Source organism: Python bivittatus, unplaced genomic scaffold (genome assembly GCF_059951505.1).
Source record: "Python bivittatus isolate LINGU-HERP-01145 unplaced genomic scaffold, Pbiv_v1 ctg000020_np1212, whole genome shotgun sequence".
In the NCBI taxonomy this organism is placed as follows: domain Eukaryota; kingdom Metazoa; phylum Chordata; class Lepidosauria; order Squamata; family Pythonidae; genus Python; species Python bivittatus.
The window spans coordinates 65,392,116-65,410,477 of record NW_028277030.1 but is presented as its reverse complement, the minus strand read 5'-3'; the positions used below and the strand labels follow the sequence as shown (position 1 = coordinate 65,410,477).

Below are 18,362 nucleotides of genomic sequence, written 5' to 3'. Positions count from 1 at the left end.
ATAACTTATCTCAAAACTAATTCCTTAGAAGATGTATTATTTAAAAAGGGCTACAAATCAGTTAATTAATTCAAAGTTAACCAGTTTTCATTTCTACTTTCCTCTATCTTTCTATTTTGCATTCAGGGCAGTCCATAAACAAGCTCACCACTGATCCACTGAGAATTCTACATGGCGCTGTGGAAGACAGCACCAATTCCATTTATGGCTTTCTTTCTTTGCTGTCAGACCTCATATTTGAAGATGAAGATGAGAATGGAAAAGGTATGTTTAAATTAGGCTGACTTCAGGCAGTTGATTGGACTTACCTTGCTGCACCACTAAAATAAAGCCAAAATGAGTATGAAATGTCACTCCTGAAGCACTGAAGTTCATCAAATGGCCAATATAATTCCTTTTTCTTCATTTGGTAAAATAAGCTTTCATATTGTATTTCATGTACTATTAGGGGAAGAATGCCAGAATTAAAATGCTAGCAATATTTTCAGCCTTATTCTAAAGTATACAAAAATGGTAGAACGACAGGACAAACATGCTGCCAAGGAATTAGCTTCAGCGGTACTATTCATAAGTCTTTCATTTTCATTTTGTGTAAGAAAGGAATATTTGAGCAATAGCAATTCTAAAGGGACTTGGATGTTTTCAGATCTAAGGGCTTTCACTTGCCCCACCTTACCTTTTGTACTAATCAGTAGGTGTCAGAGCTGTTGGCATCAACAATAGCATTTCAGTCCAACTGAAAGGAAGTCTGAATGTTAATGTGCTTACCTGTGGTCTTGTCAAAATATATATCGGCAGTAATTTGGGGAAACTGCATAACTAACTCCACAAGCTCAAAGAGGCTTTTGATTGTTTTGTCTAAACAACAGTCCATGTTACGTGCTTGGGGAGCATGGGATGTGATGGGGCTTTTTTTCTTTTTAAAGTAATTTAAAAAACTGGTTATGTGCCAGTCCTTGTGAACTTCTAATGAAACTCCCAAATAATTGGCTTAACAGCACAGGATTAGCTTCTCTTTTCTTTTTAAATCAATTCACCGTGTCAGAAAATTCTTCCATGCAGATAGTAGATTATTGTTTAGATAAAATAATAAACGAGTATACATTGGAGGCTCATGTTTCTGTACTTTCAGATTTCTAGGCAAAATGCATCATTTAACAACAGTTAGCTATGACAGTGAGAGATCCGTAGTGGGTGGGTAGGTACTTGAGTGCCAATGGAAATGGGTGTATGGGTGTGTGTGTGTGTGTGTGTGTGTGTATACATGTATATGTCGCATATCTGGAATAAAGTAAGCAATGATATCATGACTGGATGTGGCTTTATAGCTCCAGATCACATGTCTTTTTAACCAATATAATTAAAACTCAGCTGGAACAAAAACATTGCTCCCGACAAGGACATTTGACAGTTTGAAGTAGCACCTAATTTCAACCACTGTGGGGATCTTCGATTAGTACCGCCTGCAAATACTAACCATTATGTTGTTATACCACTGGGTCCCATTTCTTGATAGAGTGTAAGATCATTTACTCCTGTTACTGAACCAGAAATGCAGTTCTCTAATCTAGTTCTTTCTAAACCAGAATTGTAACATAAGATTTTTCAGTTGTGACAATAAAAGTGCAAAACTATAATCACAAAACATATTGTCAGTTACTGAAATAATTTCAGTTTCCAATTACATCCTATAGTTTATTTGAAGAAGAATTAAACAAATGGCAGTCTTTCTCAAAAAACTAACATTAAATATGGTCCAGCAATACTTTCAAAGGTTCTAAGGTAGATAATTTCAAATTAAAAATGTGTACATTATAGAAATAATGTTAATAAGAGCTCAAAACTAAGGCAGATTAGAATTCTAACCTTTGAAGATGCTTTATCTTTTTGGAAACCCTATACTGCATATCCTTATTAGAAGCCTCAGTAGAGAGAGGACACAGAAGTCTCTCTTTACTTTTAAGGCCTGATTGAAAAATATTTTTCCTTTAAACTATAAGAACTGTCACAGTTATTCTTAGGGATAGTCAATGCTTTGCATTCCAAAACATGAGAGAATACAGACACAGCACCTCTCTGAAATTCTTTAAAGCTGCTTCATCCTTTTCCAGGATCTCATGATAACTGTAGAGGACAGCTACATGATTCCAGGAAAAGAACTTTCTAAAATTTATTTATTTATTCAGTCAATATATATAGCTGCTCATCTTGCAATTGCAATGCTATTGCAGAGAGGTGCTATGTTAGTGTTCTCTTACATTCTGAAGTACCTTTTAGGAATTGAATCTGAAATGGCCCTGGTAATGATAGCAACCTTTAACAACCTGGAACACTCCAATTATATTAGGCTATAATTCATAGCCAGCTGGGAATTATGACAAATTTAATTCAGCTTATCTGGAAGATCAGAGGTCCCAGAAGGGAAGAGGCTGACAAATAATCATTTGTTCAAGTCATCTGTGGGTGTATGGTATATGTCAGAATCCCAAAGTGAAGAGATTTTTGGAGGCCTTTTATTTAATGAGAGCTTTTCACATGCCTAAACAATTTTAGGCCATACAAGGGCAACCCAAGAGCTAAATGGGACCATCCATAGCACAGGCTAGGGTCAGGGAAAAAGCCCCAACTTTCCCAAATAATAAAAAAGCCCCACATCATGGCATTGCCACCATATCATCTGATTCTCTCAGGATAAATAAAAATGATGATAAAAGCGGATATGCATTACTGGGTTTAGGGAGTCATATCAAACTGGCCGCAAAAGATGTGATTGGAATTGAGAATACTGAAACTGCAATATAAAAAAGAAGCTGGCTGTGTGCTTGGGCCACTTGAATGTAATGTATAAACTCGTATTCATCCATTCCTATCTCAGATCACAATCACTGCCATAAATCCTGGTCCACTCACAGAAAATAGCAGTACAAAAGTCTCAAAATAGAGCTTTTTTTCTTTTTTTTTCATTTCGCACTCATAATGCTTGAATGCATTTAAATGTGAAAATAATCTAGCATGGAAAAAGAATGCAAATGTGTTATTATTCTACTGTTCACTTGGTTATTATTTTCTCTCCTGGTTTAGGTGAAGGACAACCAACCCTGAAAGTAAAAGGTTTGCTGATTTTTATAAAGAATCACATGCTTTGTTTGATTAAGTGGGTATTAGGGCAGGAACAATGCAGCTTTGTACTGCCAGTGCTGTGGCTAATTATGCACCTTTCTGTTAATTGCACCTTCCTTCTCTGGATAAATATCATTTGAAAGGCATGCAAAATAATCAGCTCCTGAGCAGTACGTGGGGTAGCAAGTTGCATGGCTGAATTATTTTTGCATGCAAAAGACTTGAAGTTTGAAAGAATAACTAAAGGTGCTCTCCACTAAACCTAAAAGCGTGAGTAAGCTGCACTTCATTTTCAGAATATGTTATACAGTGTTAACAACACCTGACCTAGACTGCTTGTTTTATTTTTATTTTTTTGGCAGAGTTCCTGTGTGTTTAACAGCTGTGTGATATTTAAATATTCAACAGCTAGAATTTGGGGGGGGGAGGTTTTCCAAACACTACTTTCTTGTATTTGGAAAAAGCATCATTTTGCGCTCTGCTTGTCTCAAAGCTGTGAAAGGAACAAACCCTAGAAAAGAGTGGTGAATACCCCCTTAGTTCCATAGACAAAGATATTGGTTGAATTTTTAATTGGGGGAGTTTGGGAATTTTGTTGTTGTTGTTTTTCTTGCTTTGGCTTAACATGTTGCATGAACCCAGCAGTTAGTGTTCATAAAGTATGTCTTATGACTTAGCTGTTGTGTGAATTTATCCAATTATAATTTATTCACAATTAAACAAATCATGGCTTAGCACAGGATGTGAAGAAGTAATTGAATATGAATTCTTTAAGACAAAGAACAAAGGAGAATGGCTGATTGCTCTTATTTAAATAGCCAGGTATTCTTATATCAGAAGCTCTTTGATCTGAGAAAACTGACTTCTTAAAGATTCCTCTATGGGAAACACTAGTTGATCAGGTTGACTGTCCTCAAATGAGGAAGCCTTTCTCATCAGATTTGTCCTAACTCCTATAGGTACCCTGCAAATAACTGAATAGAGACGGTTTGAAATGGCATGGAGCTTAGCACAACATCTGCCTGCACTGGGCTGCCTTCGCAGCTAAGACCTGCTCTTCAAAGCATGTGCAGTTCTACCAGAGCTAACACACAAAATGGAAAGGAAGCAAATAAGGCTGCCACATTCAATGGAGGAAAGGCTGTATGTGCCTCTGAACTGTGCAGCAAATATATTGTCTTGACTGTAGTGAATGTCTACATTGTCTGAATGTAGTTCTTCTGTTTTAAACTCTATAGGCCACCTTGGGAACTTTTTTGATTGAAAGGCACCATAGAAATGAATGACATAACATTTTGTATGACAGATGCAGTTTCTCTCAGAGCTGTAATGATGGAAAAGTATTTATTACTTGAAAATATTCTTCCTTATTAACTGTGAAAGATCCACAGATACTTTGACCCCCACCTGGGAACAAGGCATTGTGACTAATGATAGTGGAAAGGCTTAAGAAAACTCATTCCCTTAGCAAAAGTCCCTGGCCCTGATGGCATCAACTGTCTCTGGAGGAGAAACCGGCAGCTTTCAGTCCATGTCTTCCAATGTGGAGGAAAGTGCTCTGGTAACAAATTCTTCTTGCCATATCCAGTGAAACAAAACAGCTGTTGTCCCAACAGGATGAACTGGATGAACAAGGGGGAACAATGGCTTCAGTAGTCCCATGTTTAACTATAAAGATGGATTACTGAAATTGTTCAAGCCACAGATGGTGAATTACCAGAACCCTGCATATGCCCTTGTCCTTAAACTTGTTTAAAGATCTTCTAGAGAATCAGCAGTCAGGGATAAAGAAGAAATAGACTTGGCTCCTTCCAAGCTCTTCCTATTCAAACAGAAGTAGGCCCCCTCCCTACTTTCAGCAGAATTTCTTTTTTACATTAATTGCTTAGGATTGCAGAAAATTAACAACTTTATGTTTTTTCTTTTCCCCCATGCAGAAGAAATCCAACCGCCAGTCAAAAAGAAAGGTGAGCAAATTTCAAAACAAATTAGGTTTCATCTTTCATCTTAACCTTGGATGGCTGCTTTCTGTTGATTTACTTTACTAGCATGGACCACAACATACTGGAAGAATGGTGAAACTGATGAAAGTGGAAGACAAAAGAAATAACTGTCTTTGAGGAGTAGGTGAACTTTTGGAAGAAAGAGAGTTTTCAAAGTTCCCCACCCTGCTGATTCTTTACCCTGAGAATAAAAAATTACAAGAAGGCTGAACTTCCTTGCAAACTAATGTATTAGTGGAAATCTTAATAGGAACACAGATAAGGGTCCAGCTGCGTTAGGTCAAACATGTCCACAGCTCCCTAAACAGACCAATATCTTAACTTATGGAGGACAGAGAAAAAGAGCTTACCTGTCCATTCATATCCTGACTCCATCTGCTTCATTTCCACTGGTGAGCACCTGAACACTGTGCTGGTCTTCCTTCCGTGGTATTTTCAGCAATTGCTAAAATTGCCTATTCTACAAATTTCACAACTACAGTAATTTCTTTTCAGCTTGTCAGGCAGCTCAAAAAAGCTCAGGACATCTGCCAAAGAGAAGGAGGCAGGGGGAAGCTACAGGATGTAGAGGATTAGAAAAAGGAAGCAGAGACAAAGGGAACTTTGATGGAAATCACCCAGCTATGACCCAGATTTTATTACACATTTGAGACATATGGTGACTGGAAAGTCATGAAAAAAAATGGATGTGGACCAATAGAAGTGAAGTTGGGAAAAAGGCAAGACTCTGAAATATTATGCTAATATGAGAATCTGAAAAGAGAGCTAGAGAGAGCTGGAGAAAAAGGTTCTTTTTTTTTTTTTAAGGGAGTGCTGTGTTGGCACTCCCTTTAGGGCATCACCTGGAACACCTGAGGAGAGGTGGGATATAAATCTAAGAGTGAAATTCTGTCATTGTTAATCATGACCTCCTCTTACAATTTAAGTACTGCTTAAAAGCTTGTGACAATAAAATATTACAATGGAAAGTTTTTCATGCTATCTAATTAAGTTTAGTCTTACAATAAGGAGTGTGCCTCAATGAGATTAAAGAGAATTCATAGGTCTGTGCTGTAAATAAGGAACCTTCTTCTGTTTGTTCAGTATGAAGGTATTAACTCGGGACCTTTAAAATATAATGACTTACAGTTGCATGTATTGGACAACCACCAGAGCCATGAAATCATAGCTGGGGCAGAAAGTGGGTGCTCAGGTCCAGGGAGCTTTGCTGAGAGACCAGAACAGTTTTTTACTGTTTTCAATTTTAGTGGTGAGCCACCCAAAGTCACCCTCCGGGGAGATGGGCAGCATCTAAAATAAATAAAATAAAATAAAATTGATGGCAGCCATGGTGGGATGAATAAGAAGAATGAGAAAAAATTGGAGGAAAAGGAGAATATAGAAAGAATGTGGAAAAGGAATTAAAGGCAAATAATTGGACAATGGCAGTGATGCTGAGAGCTGGTGGAGAAGGAGAGGACTGAACAATATTGAGGAAGCTTGAAGAGAGAGTGCAAAGACGTAGAAAAAAGGAGACTAAAGGGGAGGTGAAGGCTGAGGTGTACTGCGATGAGGTACAAAAACATCTAGCCCAGAAACACTCTGAACAGGAATAGCAAAACAGCCCAAAATATCCACAAGTGGCTTCAAGCCAGATTAGATAGTGGGAAATTATAATATATCTTTTTAAAGGCCACCAAAAGTGTGAGGCCACTGATAGAGCCATGAAAGAGTGGATGGAGCTAGTGGCAGTGAAGACAGAATCGCAAGGCTGTAGTTGATGAGAGTGGAGGTAGGAGCTCAAGTGGGTCCCACCAAGGGCAATGCAGGGAAGCTCTGATCAGCCATGGATGAACCACCACTGACAAGAAGAACATTAGACTGCACAGGAGTGGATTTGTTAAAGGTAATAGGAACAGCATAGATAGCCCATAGTGGATCTTCCCAGGTGAGAGATAGGTAGTGTTGGTGGATGGGCACCTCTACAGCAAGAGAAAAGGACATTATTTCCGATCTGGGAAGCCCAAGTGAGAGTGGGTCTGAAGGGGGAAGAATGGTAGATGAATCAATTGTGTGATTTGTCAGGAGGAACAGGAGAAGATTGTTGGAGGCTGGTCAGAGTGGCATTGGCAGTTACTATCCTCCTGTGTAGAAGGATAGGGTTTGTTCAGTTTTTTTTAGGGCTTCCTAAGATAAGAGTTAGGTAACTCTAATTTTTTGAAGGTTGCTGACAGGCACATGTGGTCTTATCTGTATTAGATACTGTTTATTTGGTTTGCATTTTAATTGAAACTAATGTGATTTACACTTCCTAAATGTGTAGGCAAATGGAATTACATCATCTTTGGATACTTCTAAATGTTGCAATTTACAATTAAAGATTTGTGGGATATTGTCATTGACAATCAAAATAGCAAAATAGAAGAGGATACTTCAATACAGGATAGTCTGTTTACTATATCTGTGTAGAGTAAAGTAAACTGATAATACACATCATTCTGTTCAGGAAATTTCTGAGAAGCTCTGGGGGGATCAAATGAGGGGTGAGGGAAGGTTCTGTTCCCAGCATCTGCTGCCTTTAAGGTGGTTGACATAGTGTGTCCAATGATACAGCCTAATTTGTTTTTGCCAAAACGATTAACCACTTGAGAAATTATATTGGCTTCAGATGTTCTGTGCTGTTTCTATCAGAACTTGAACACCTAGATCAGTGACAACGGGCCAAGGATATGTGCATTGTGAATATGTGTATTTGTGCAAAGCAGAAGGTATTTGAAGAAAATGGCCATCTCATTAAGATGACTCTATCATAACATCTAATAATGCATAATCTCTTCCAGCACATTTCCCTAAACTTTTTGCATGCCTATAAATGTCAAGATATTGTGTTGTAAGAACTGAGTTATTATGGCTTGAAAATCACGATTTATGACTTCATATTATGGGTAAATCCATCCAGGTGTGGTTTATTTACAAACTATGACTTAGTATCCTATGTGAACCCCAAAATTGCCGTGCCCTTTCCCTTCCTTTCTACCATAGTGATTTTAAACAATGTTGAGATTTCCTTTTTTTCTGAAATGGTTAAATCAAGCAATGAAAAATAAAAAGAAAACAAGAAACGTTTTAAGCTGCAAAACAATTTAAAATACAAGCCATAGAACAGCTCGACTCTCTCCTGAAAACCTGTGGGCTTGATAGAGTTTGCCAGTATGGCAGATATTGGCACCAGTTGGGTAATTAGTTATTCTATTCACTCCTCTCTAAAGAATATCTCTATTTGCATATTTAGTGCTTTCAGAGTTTAGCTGATTTTCTCTTTATATCTCCATATGGCAATGTGCTTTCTTTGTATCTGAATTGCTTTTGCCATGGTTTGGAATGGGGCTTCCTGTCTCTTAACTACTCCTCACTGGCTGGCATTTTCAGAATCTTTGTTCATAGTACTTTCTGTTGAAAAATGCAGAGTTTTATTTTCAAAGGTGCCTGAATTACATAACTATTCTTTTGATGTGCTTGGAACACTTATTTTAAATATTGTTCTTGATGACTTGCATCACCCATGATTAGTACAGGGTTTGGATCAGGGCTCTTCATTCTGTGACCAAACTATTAAAAAACAGTAGGTGATAGCTAGTGGCAGTATAGAAAACACTACTCTTTACATATGTCAGGGCATTTGTAAATACCACTGATTGATTGGTTATGTGCTATCAAATTGCTGTCAACTCTTAGGAACCACATAGATTTTCTCCATGATGATCTGTCCCTAGCCTGGTTCCTCAGGTCTTCCAATAGTGCACTCATGGCCACTTACCTGAGTCCATCCACCTTGCTACTGGTCATCCTCTTCTCTTTCCTTCCACCTTTCCCAGCATCAGAGCCTTTTCCAGAGAGCTGGGTCTTTGCATCATGTGTCCAAAGGAGGATAATTTGAGCCTGGTCACTTCTAGGTTCATTTGTTTGATGATCCATTGGTTTGTTTTCTTGGCTGTCCATGGTGTTCTCAGGAGTCTTGTCCAACAAGAATTTCAAAATCATCAATACTCTTCTGATCGTGCTTCTTCAAAGTCCAGTAGTCATCATAGCCCATTCTCTTTCAGATAATCCAATGATCCTTTGATGAAAAAAAGAGATTGGTGTTTCCACTAAAACAAAGCCACCACTCCATATAAGCCTGTTCTTTATTTAAGACAATACATTCTATATCTACCCCACTTTAATGAATAATAAAGCTTTGGACCAAACAAAAGGGGCATTCACCCATCTCATATCATTGATCTGCACAAACTGATCCTATATGACAGGGGAAAATGCCTTTTCTGTGTGGAGCCATAATGAAAGCCCACAAATCAAGGAAAGACAATTTTTGGGGGCTGGGGGCACACACAGAATTTTGGGAGCATGTGGTAAACAAGGGAGACTTGTCAGTTGATGAAATGGCTGCCACGGCAGGCATGGCCTGTCACAGATCACCTGCACACCAGAAACGAAACCATTACCAGGATATGGCAAACCAGCCTAGTGCAAATGTTTAGAGGCCCAAAGGCATTGCAAATAAATAATTTTAATTTGTGATTAAAAGAATAATATTTTTCATACAACGTAGGTGGAGTAGGAAGCCTTGCAGGCACTAAGAGAGGCACCTACAGGCACTTTGGTTCCCCCAAGCACCACAATGCCTACCCCTGCCTCAATTTTAACAATTTTTATTTATTTGAATTGTATCTAACTTTATCTCCTGATAAAAATGATTAAATTAAAAATGATTAATTAAATCTGAAAAGGCCTATTTAAAAAGAAAAGACTAAAAGCAGAAACAGAGAGGGTTGTGAGCAACTCCTGAGTATGTTTATAATGCAAAATTCCTCTTCTCTTTCTATATTTTATAAAACATTGCTGCTTACTGATGGAAGTACTTGCTGGTAAAGCTGGGTCTGGCCCCTCCTCATTATAGCTGAAACATGTATTTAGGATTTTTAAAAGAATTTTTAGTCAGGTTTTAATAATTGTTATAATCATGAATATTTGTCTGGTGCCCAGAGCCACCAGCATCTCTCTCTCTCTCGCTCTAAGAGATTTGACAGTTTTATTTAAGTAGGAATTTAATGAAAGTACAAAGGGGAATAATGGCCTTGGATTAAAGGAAAGAAAAATATAGAGGAACGAAGCTGGCTGAATAGTTTGTATTTAGTTTTTCATAATCGACCATAATTTAATGTAACAGCTATAAGCTTTATCTTTTACTACAGCAAGGAAGAGTTCAGAAACTTTCACTTCAGATCAGTACAATTTAGCATGTTCTCCATATCCTGCTATATGCCATTCTAAACTAGGGTGAGTAATTGCCTTGATTTAAACAAACCATAGTTAAGATGAACCATGGTTTGTTGAGTTTGAGGGGCATAATAAACTATTTAAAATCAGAAGTAAATGCTTCTGAAGTCCTTGGGGTCATGCTGGAAGAAAGAAAAAAAGGAAGCCTTCATTCTGGATACAGACATGTTTTGTGAAAAGTGTTTTAAATGTGGAAAACAAATACATGTGGGATTAGGGCTTTATTTATTTATTTTTAAAAATTGATTACAAAAAGAAGAAAAATGCATAAAAGTGGTTTAACAAAAAAGTGAAAAAATACAATGAAGAGCAAAAAGTTAATATATCATAACAATTTCAATTCTACATATACTTATCAAATACAAATATTATTCAAGTACATATATATTTCTAATAGATTTATATGACTATCATTTTTTTAACAGTGTATTTTGTATAAATGAGTCTCATATTTCATTATACTTGTTCATACAAAGTCTACCTCTCTAGGCAATCCACTCATAAGTAGCAAGTGCAATCAGGTCTTCAATCCATTGATTAAATGGGGCCATACATTTATCTCTCCAATGCTGCAATATCAGTCTTTTGGTCATAATCAGGGCATGGAGAATCCATTTACGTTGTCCATATGTCAAATTCCATGTACTAGATATATAGTTCAAAAGAATATTATCCTCTGAAAATTTTAGGGTTTTTTTGCATGATCATGTTTATATTGTCCACTACTTTCTCCCAAAACTTGGTAAGTATAGGACAATAGAAACATATGCTTTAAAGAGTCATTGTCCTTATTACATCTCCAACAAAATGCTGTTTTTGACAATCCTTTTCTATACAGACATACATAGTGGAGTCCAATAAATTCTAGATATTATTTTTTGTTGTATAAGTCATAGTTTAAAGTCCATTGACACTCTTGCTATAGAAGTTAAGACACTCTCCCATTGTCTAGGCAATATAGAAACCTCTAATTCTTTATTCCTTTCATCCCTTAACATCTGCAGATCAAACTGATTTATTGATAACAAATATCTATACAAACTAATAGTAGGTTTTTTTAGTTTTAAAGAATTTAACAAGTTGTTCTAATATCTCAGGTATCTCAGAAGCTGAAAATGCTGCTGGCCCAAACAATGTTGTTAACAAATGTTGTAGCCGTAAATATTGCCATCTTACATCTGAGTACATCTCAGATGTACTGAGATATTTATCTCTTAAGACAGAGTACATTAAAAATTCATCTTCATCATCTATCAGTTGGTCCAAAGTCAATATCCCTGCTTTCATCCAATTTTTCCATATCACCATCTTTTTCCCAATTTTTAAAGTCGAGTTTCCCCATAAAGTCAATTTGGCATAGGAAAAAGGAACGTAATGTCTTTTTTAATTAGACATTACGTTCCGTAGCTTTCTAACTGTCAAAATTGTTTCCAGAGATATTAGAGTTTAGTATATTTAGATCCTAATACTGTCCATCTGACCAAAAATGTTATATATGTATATTCCAAAGTTGCCCAAATCGGAAAATTAACACCATATGTTGGCTTCCAGTGTTTAATACTTGACAACAGGGATTAGGGCTAGGGTTAGAGAAATACATTTCAATAAATAGCATCATTGGGAATAAACATCCTTAATTGATATAACAAATAATAAAATCAATAAAATAACAAATCAATAAAATATTTTGGCAAACACTTTGCAAGTTGGGGAAGATTTGAGTATAACAGAAACTTCTTCTTAAAGTAAGCTGGCAGGGAACAGTCCAAACTTCCAAGGGAATGGAATTTCATAAAACTGGTGGTACCCCTGAGAAGACTTGAGTCCTAGGTGTTTCCAGACAAGCCTCCTTCTTGGACACCTTTAATTAACCCTTAGAAGACTATTGAAATTCCTGGTTCACACTCTTTCTTTTAGGTAGGCAAGGCCTAAGCTATTTAGGGATTCCTGTGTTGACCCAAATGCCTTGAATTCAAAATTATCATAACACACTGCAGTTTTGCCAAAACATGTGTTCTATGTTCCCACCAGGAAATTCCTAAGAAACCTGGCTGCTATATTCTGACCCTGTTGCATTTTTTAAGTTTCCTTCAAGAATTCTATGCATAGCACATTACAGTAATCTTATCAGGAAATAACCAGTGCGTGGCTAATGGTGGCCAGGTTGACTAGTTCTAGGAAGGGGCATGAAAATAGGCACTCCTTGCCACTACAGCACCTATAAGTGCTCAGGGACCTTAAAAGATCTAGGTGATCCTCCAAACTGGACCAAGTCTCCCCCAGTCACCTTGAATAGCATCAGTTGTCTTGAATAGCATCAGTTTTAGCTTATATGTCATCCAGCCCAAACAGAAGCCCACCAGAGACCAAGCATACCTTGTGGAGACAAAGGAGGAGTTGACCAAGTATCATCTGCATATAGATGGGCCCCAGCCCCACACTCATTGACAATAATTCCCAGCAGCTTCATATGAATATTAAAGAACATGACATACAAAATGAAACATTGTGGGAAAACCGGAAATTACCTAAATAGAAAGTATTTGTATTACTCATTGTATCCACATTCTTGAAGATTCTCTTCCTATATATAGGAATTTATACTTGGCCATGAACATCATGAAGGCTGCAGTCTAATCACATTTACTGGAATGTGCCTTTAATTTCTCAATAAACATGGTTTTGATGGTCCAATAAGTAGTCTTCACTACATAACAGATAAACAGATGACATTTAAGAAAGGAAAACAGTTCTCTTACAACCACTTACTGTGAAGATCTGCTGTGCAGACATTGTAGTAAGTTTGTGTGGGTTATTGAATTGGCTATATTTGTGTTTGATGTTGTTTTGTTGCACTTTATTGTATTGTTTATACTTCTAACTGTATGCCACTCAGTATCAAGTATGTATCAAGCTGGAGGGCAATTCACATTTTTCTACATAAACAAACACAAGCCTTCTTCAGATTAGTCTCATGATGCAGATAGTTAGGCTCAATTTGCAAAAATACTCCTTGGTGCTGTTCATACCATAGTTCTACTGCAGTCAGATCTCATTACCCGGGATTTCACAGCACAAGATCACATTAACTGAATCCAAAGTCACTCTTTTGGGAATACAGATTCTCACTTAGTTTCTCCATGAAGTGCCCAATGTCATATAAACCCTAGCACCATGAGAGTACTGGCAAAGCTTTGTGATATCACTAGTTCCTTCCCATTGATCAGGCAGGCAAAGAATGGGTGGGGCCAGGGGAAATACTACTATACTGTATTAAACATAAGGCTCTTTTGAAAAGAATGTAGTGGTCCTCCTGAATCAGATCAAAGTTCAATTTAGTCTTGCATTTGATATCTCACAGTGGCCAGCCAGCTGACTTTCAAAACCTCACAAGTGAAAGTAAAGAGGATGTTGAGTTGAGCTCAACTCCCAATGACTAAATGATTACATCTATGAAGTTTTCTTGGCAGAAAACTGGAAATGCTTTGCCATTGTAAACTACCAGGATATTTTTTTCTAACTTCCCAATCTAGCCAGCAGTTTTGAAATTCCCAGGTGATCTCCCATCTAAATACTAACCAGCTTCCAAGACCAGACATAATTCAAGCAGCCACACTGTAATTAGCAGTCCTTTTGAGCTGAGCTTGACTCCTGGAGACTGAGATGGGCATATCCATACAGCTTTCAGCAATTACAGTAATTTGCCATTGTCGTCTTCTCCAGCCAACTCAGCTGAAGCTTAGAGATAGTCTCTATCCAAGAACTAGTAGATTTGACCCTGTTTAGCTTTTTAGATCTGCCAAGGTTGGCTAGATGATGTCACCTAGGGACCTTTTATTGTTGTTGTTGTTGCTATTTTGAGGAATGTAAGTCAATCACAATGTGAAAAGAATAACTGCAAAATGATTAGGGTTTCTATCTAAATGCATTGTAAAGAACTGTTATGTTTGCCATTTACCAACACTGCAGAAAGTGATTTTAAAAGTGCTCTCATGCAGTGCTTTTTTTAACCATATTGCCCTATAAAAAAATAATCAAAAATAATACCTTCCAAATCAAAGTACCTGCTGCTGTGGGGAATAAGATGTGTTTGACTTGCCTGCAGTAATATTTTCATCACTGATGACTTCTGTGGAACTACAGCACAGTGAGAAAATCGCTTAAAATTCTCAGCAGTAAATCCCTAATCCGTGTTAAGTCTGCATTGTGCTTTTCCTGCAAACAAAATAGACTTGGTGTTTGAATGCATCATAAAATCATCCCATATCAAGTACCTTCTTGGTAAACAATGAACCGCTGATTTGATGACCTACAGCTGTTTACTTCTCAATGATTCAGCTATGTTGTTCTAGAGTGGTTAAATATGTAAAAGAAGTCTACCTTGGATTTCTTTTTCAGTAAAATGAAGTAATCCATCACTAGTCACACATCAAGTTCCATGATAGGTTAGCATAACTTAGATACTGATAACATACAGATGTATTACCCATAGATTTTGGTTGAAAAATTCAGCAGAAACAATATATAAATGAGGAATCTAAGTACAAACATTTGTATATTTTGGAAAATTGAGTACAAAAGAAGCATGTTACTAAGAATTGTAAATTGAAAATGAATATTAAAGTCAAGTCTTCTTTAAGTGAAGCTTGACTCTTGATGACTTCTTGGCCATGTCTGTGTAGTTGTCTTAGTATAGTATAGAAGTTATTTCCCATTGCTTGCTTTCAGGATGTTTTTCAACATCCTAGTCTAGCTTACAGACCTGATAGTTTCTGGTGGTCTTTTGTCCACATAGTAGCCAGATCTGACCCTGTTTAGTCTTTCAATATCAACCACAGTCAACTACTTATTACCCAAAGTTCTGTAAACATTTATACAAGCTATTCATGTTATTAAATGTTTCTTACAGTAAAGAGGTCATTGCTGGATCTGACAGTGCTAGATAACTTCTGGCCGGTCTCCAACCTTCTCTTTTAGAAAAGTTTTGGAGAAGATGGTTGGGTTATAGTTCCAGAGGGCCTTGGAAGAAGCAGATTATCTGAACCCTTTTCAGTCAGGTTTCAAACTGCTGGGTGAGATCAGCCAATTGTAAACCCTGGCCAAATGATGTTGTCAAAGTTCTGTCACAGTGTCTGGTGCCTGTTGGGGTCTGGACGGAGAGGAACAGACTTAAGCTGAACTTGAGCAAGACTGTGGGTTCATGGAACATCCACTTACGGAAATTTTCTAATGTTAGTTCTGAATGGGATTGGACTTCCCCAGATGGAACTGGTGTGCACTTTGGGGGTTCGCTTGGACTCATGCTCTTGAAGATCACTTGAAACTATAGCTGGTCTAGAATGCAGCAGCATGATTAATTATGGGTGCATCTCAGTACATCCATGTAAAACTTCTACTTTGCAAGATGCACTGGTTACCAGTGGACCTTGGGTGCAATTCAAGGTGCTAGTGATCAACTCTAAAGCTGTTTATGGCACAGAGACTGGATATGTGCAGGACTGCCTTTCTCTACTTGTTGTTACCTATCCTGTAAGATGAGACGGAGCTGGTATGCTCCAGATCCCATCAATAAAGTGATATCATATGGGAACCAGGAAGTGTTCCTTTTCTGTAGCTACTGTATGCCTGCCCTGACCATGTAGATCTTTAGGAAGGCGTTTAAATCTGGCTCTTCCCAGAGGCATTGGATTAGGGATGATGTGCAAACCCACTAATTGTGATATAATGGAGGTTGCTTCTTCTCCCCAGTAGGGCCGCTTTTTTTTTCTTTTTTTCCCCCCCTTTTTTGTTATTGTTGTTACAGTATTGTCTGTTTTACTTGTTCTTATCTCTGTAAGCTGCCTACAGTCATTGGTGAGTGGGCAGCCTTAGAAAGTGACTAAGAAAAGAACAGAAAAGAAAAAGCAGATTTTTTTGTGATTTAACAAAAAAGCTAACAGATAATTAAAGGAAAATAATAAGTGACTACAAGGGATTCTGACACAGACCATATTTAGACTGATCTAAATATTTACACATTTCTCGTGGTGGTGATTCCAATTATTTTTCTACAGTTAAGATTTTCATCCATAGTTTCCTTGTTTAATTTGGCATACAAAAAACTTAGAATGAGCACCACAGTGCTATTCCAGACAGAATGGCAGAGTGTAAATTCCATCTGTCATTTACATTGAGCACTACTTTATGTATTGAAGACTTTAAATTACTGCAGGTCAGGATACCTTTACTTGCCTGATTCAGGTTTTCTTTTTTTCCTTGCAAATGACTTTGGCTTGCTAAGTTCACATTGCATTCTGTAGGAAGTTAAGTGATTCCTCCTACATTATAATGTTTTTAGCTTAAGTTCTTATAGTGTTTTACATAAGAAACTTAAATATTTAAAAAATGCAAATCAAAATATTAGATGGCAAGCAAACTGACTACTTCAGTGTATCCACAAATACAATTGTTAATAAAGGTTGTGTCTGCTCTTCAGGAAAAGAAAGACACAACATCCTTTTTGTTTTTATTTGTATCTTTGATTCTTAAAATTCTCTTCCTCTGTTATTCTCAGTCTTACAAAAAGGTGATCACATTTTGTAAGACTGATCAAGTAAGGACTTCTAATGCATGTAGAACTTGCCTCCTATATAGTTTAAGTCCAGGAAGGACACTATTTTTTCCCCCAAACTGAAGTCAGCACAGTATCCTTTTGTGCTAACCACCCATTCATGAACCAGCAGAAAGCAATTACAACATGAAATTTGCTGTCCCCAGTGTAAACCCCGTTCTGCTTCTGTTGCCAAACACTGCTAGTCAACTGACTTCATTCCAAGGTAGTGAATGACTAACACAAATTGTTTATCTTGGACACTGTTGGAATAAGGAGGAACATGCAATCAATAACAATTTAGGTCTGTTTCACTAATGGGCTGGGCTGGGCTGAGATGAAGGGAAGGGAGGAAGTTGCTGTTCTCAAGGAATGATTACGTTGTGTTTAGGTGCAAGTAAGGACATGGGCTACAAGTTGTTACGATTATAAATTCTTCATGTTGACTGTAGTGTATGCTCATATATTAGCCAAGTGGAAATACTTTATGTGGAAAGTAAATACTTATGTGGAAGGATGCTATGCCAAGCCTCTAAGAGAATGAAGCTCCTTAGTGCTCTGAGAAATGGGATCTTTCAAATAGTTGAAGTCGGCAGCTGAAGATACTGTTCTCATTTCTAATGAGAAAGAGAGGGAATGGGTAGCTGATAGTGATTCCCATCACAATTGGCTGAGGTGATTCTTTTACATAAATGTCTGTCCCCCAGCCCCGCCCTATACCTCTCTTCTGGACTGTTTTATGCAGGAAGATATCAAGACACTATAATTAAGATTTTTGATAGCTTTAACATTAAACATGTCCTAAGATATTAGCAAGACTTTAGTAAGGGTGAGATTTATCTGGCCACTTAATATCAATCTGCTCTTATTGAAACAAAGTTTGTGCTTTTCAGTTCCATGCATTTTAACAGAGAGTCGAGCACATTACATGTAGTGTAGCCATTTGGAGACAGAACAGATTCCTCCAGTAGAACAAAACTAAAATGTCATTGAAGCTGAAGGAGACATAACAGTGCTGTGACATTAGTTGATCAAAGTCTTTGTGTGATATATTTCATTATAAGGATTTTCTGTGCACTCATTTCTAACACACTAGCATTTTCTTTGTGTTTTAAACCTGGAGAATATTTTCCTGAGCCGTGTGTGGACATAGTCATCATTTGTCACTTCAGTGCTTTCCACGTCTGGCATCACATGGGCTATACAGATCAGCCAAAAGTGTAGAGAATCATATCTTGCCAAATGGTTTCTCAACAAGCTTTTAGTTTACGGGATATAAAACAGTTATTTAACTACAGTATAGCTGCTTTGCATCCTCATGTCATCAGTGAGAA

General features: G+C 37.3%; 1 protein-coding gene across 38 annotated transcripts in view; it reads left to right on the top strand.

Annotated features, from left to right (window-relative positions):
* TRDN (triadin) overlaps positions 1–18,362 on the top strand; it is a 241,826-nt gene that overhangs the window by 31,100 nt on the left and 192,364 nt on the right. For all 38 annotated transcript variants that reach the window (XM_088140165.1, XM_088140069.1, XM_088140090.1 and 35 more), the window contains exons 3-5: positions 127–264; positions 3,082–3,111; positions 5,058–5,087. In XM_088140165.1, coding sequence (XP_087996291.1) covers positions 127–264; positions 3,082–3,111; positions 5,058–5,087 — 198 coding nt within the window. The remainder of the gene's footprint in view (positions 1–126; positions 265–3,081; positions 3,112–5,057; positions 5,088–18,362) is intronic.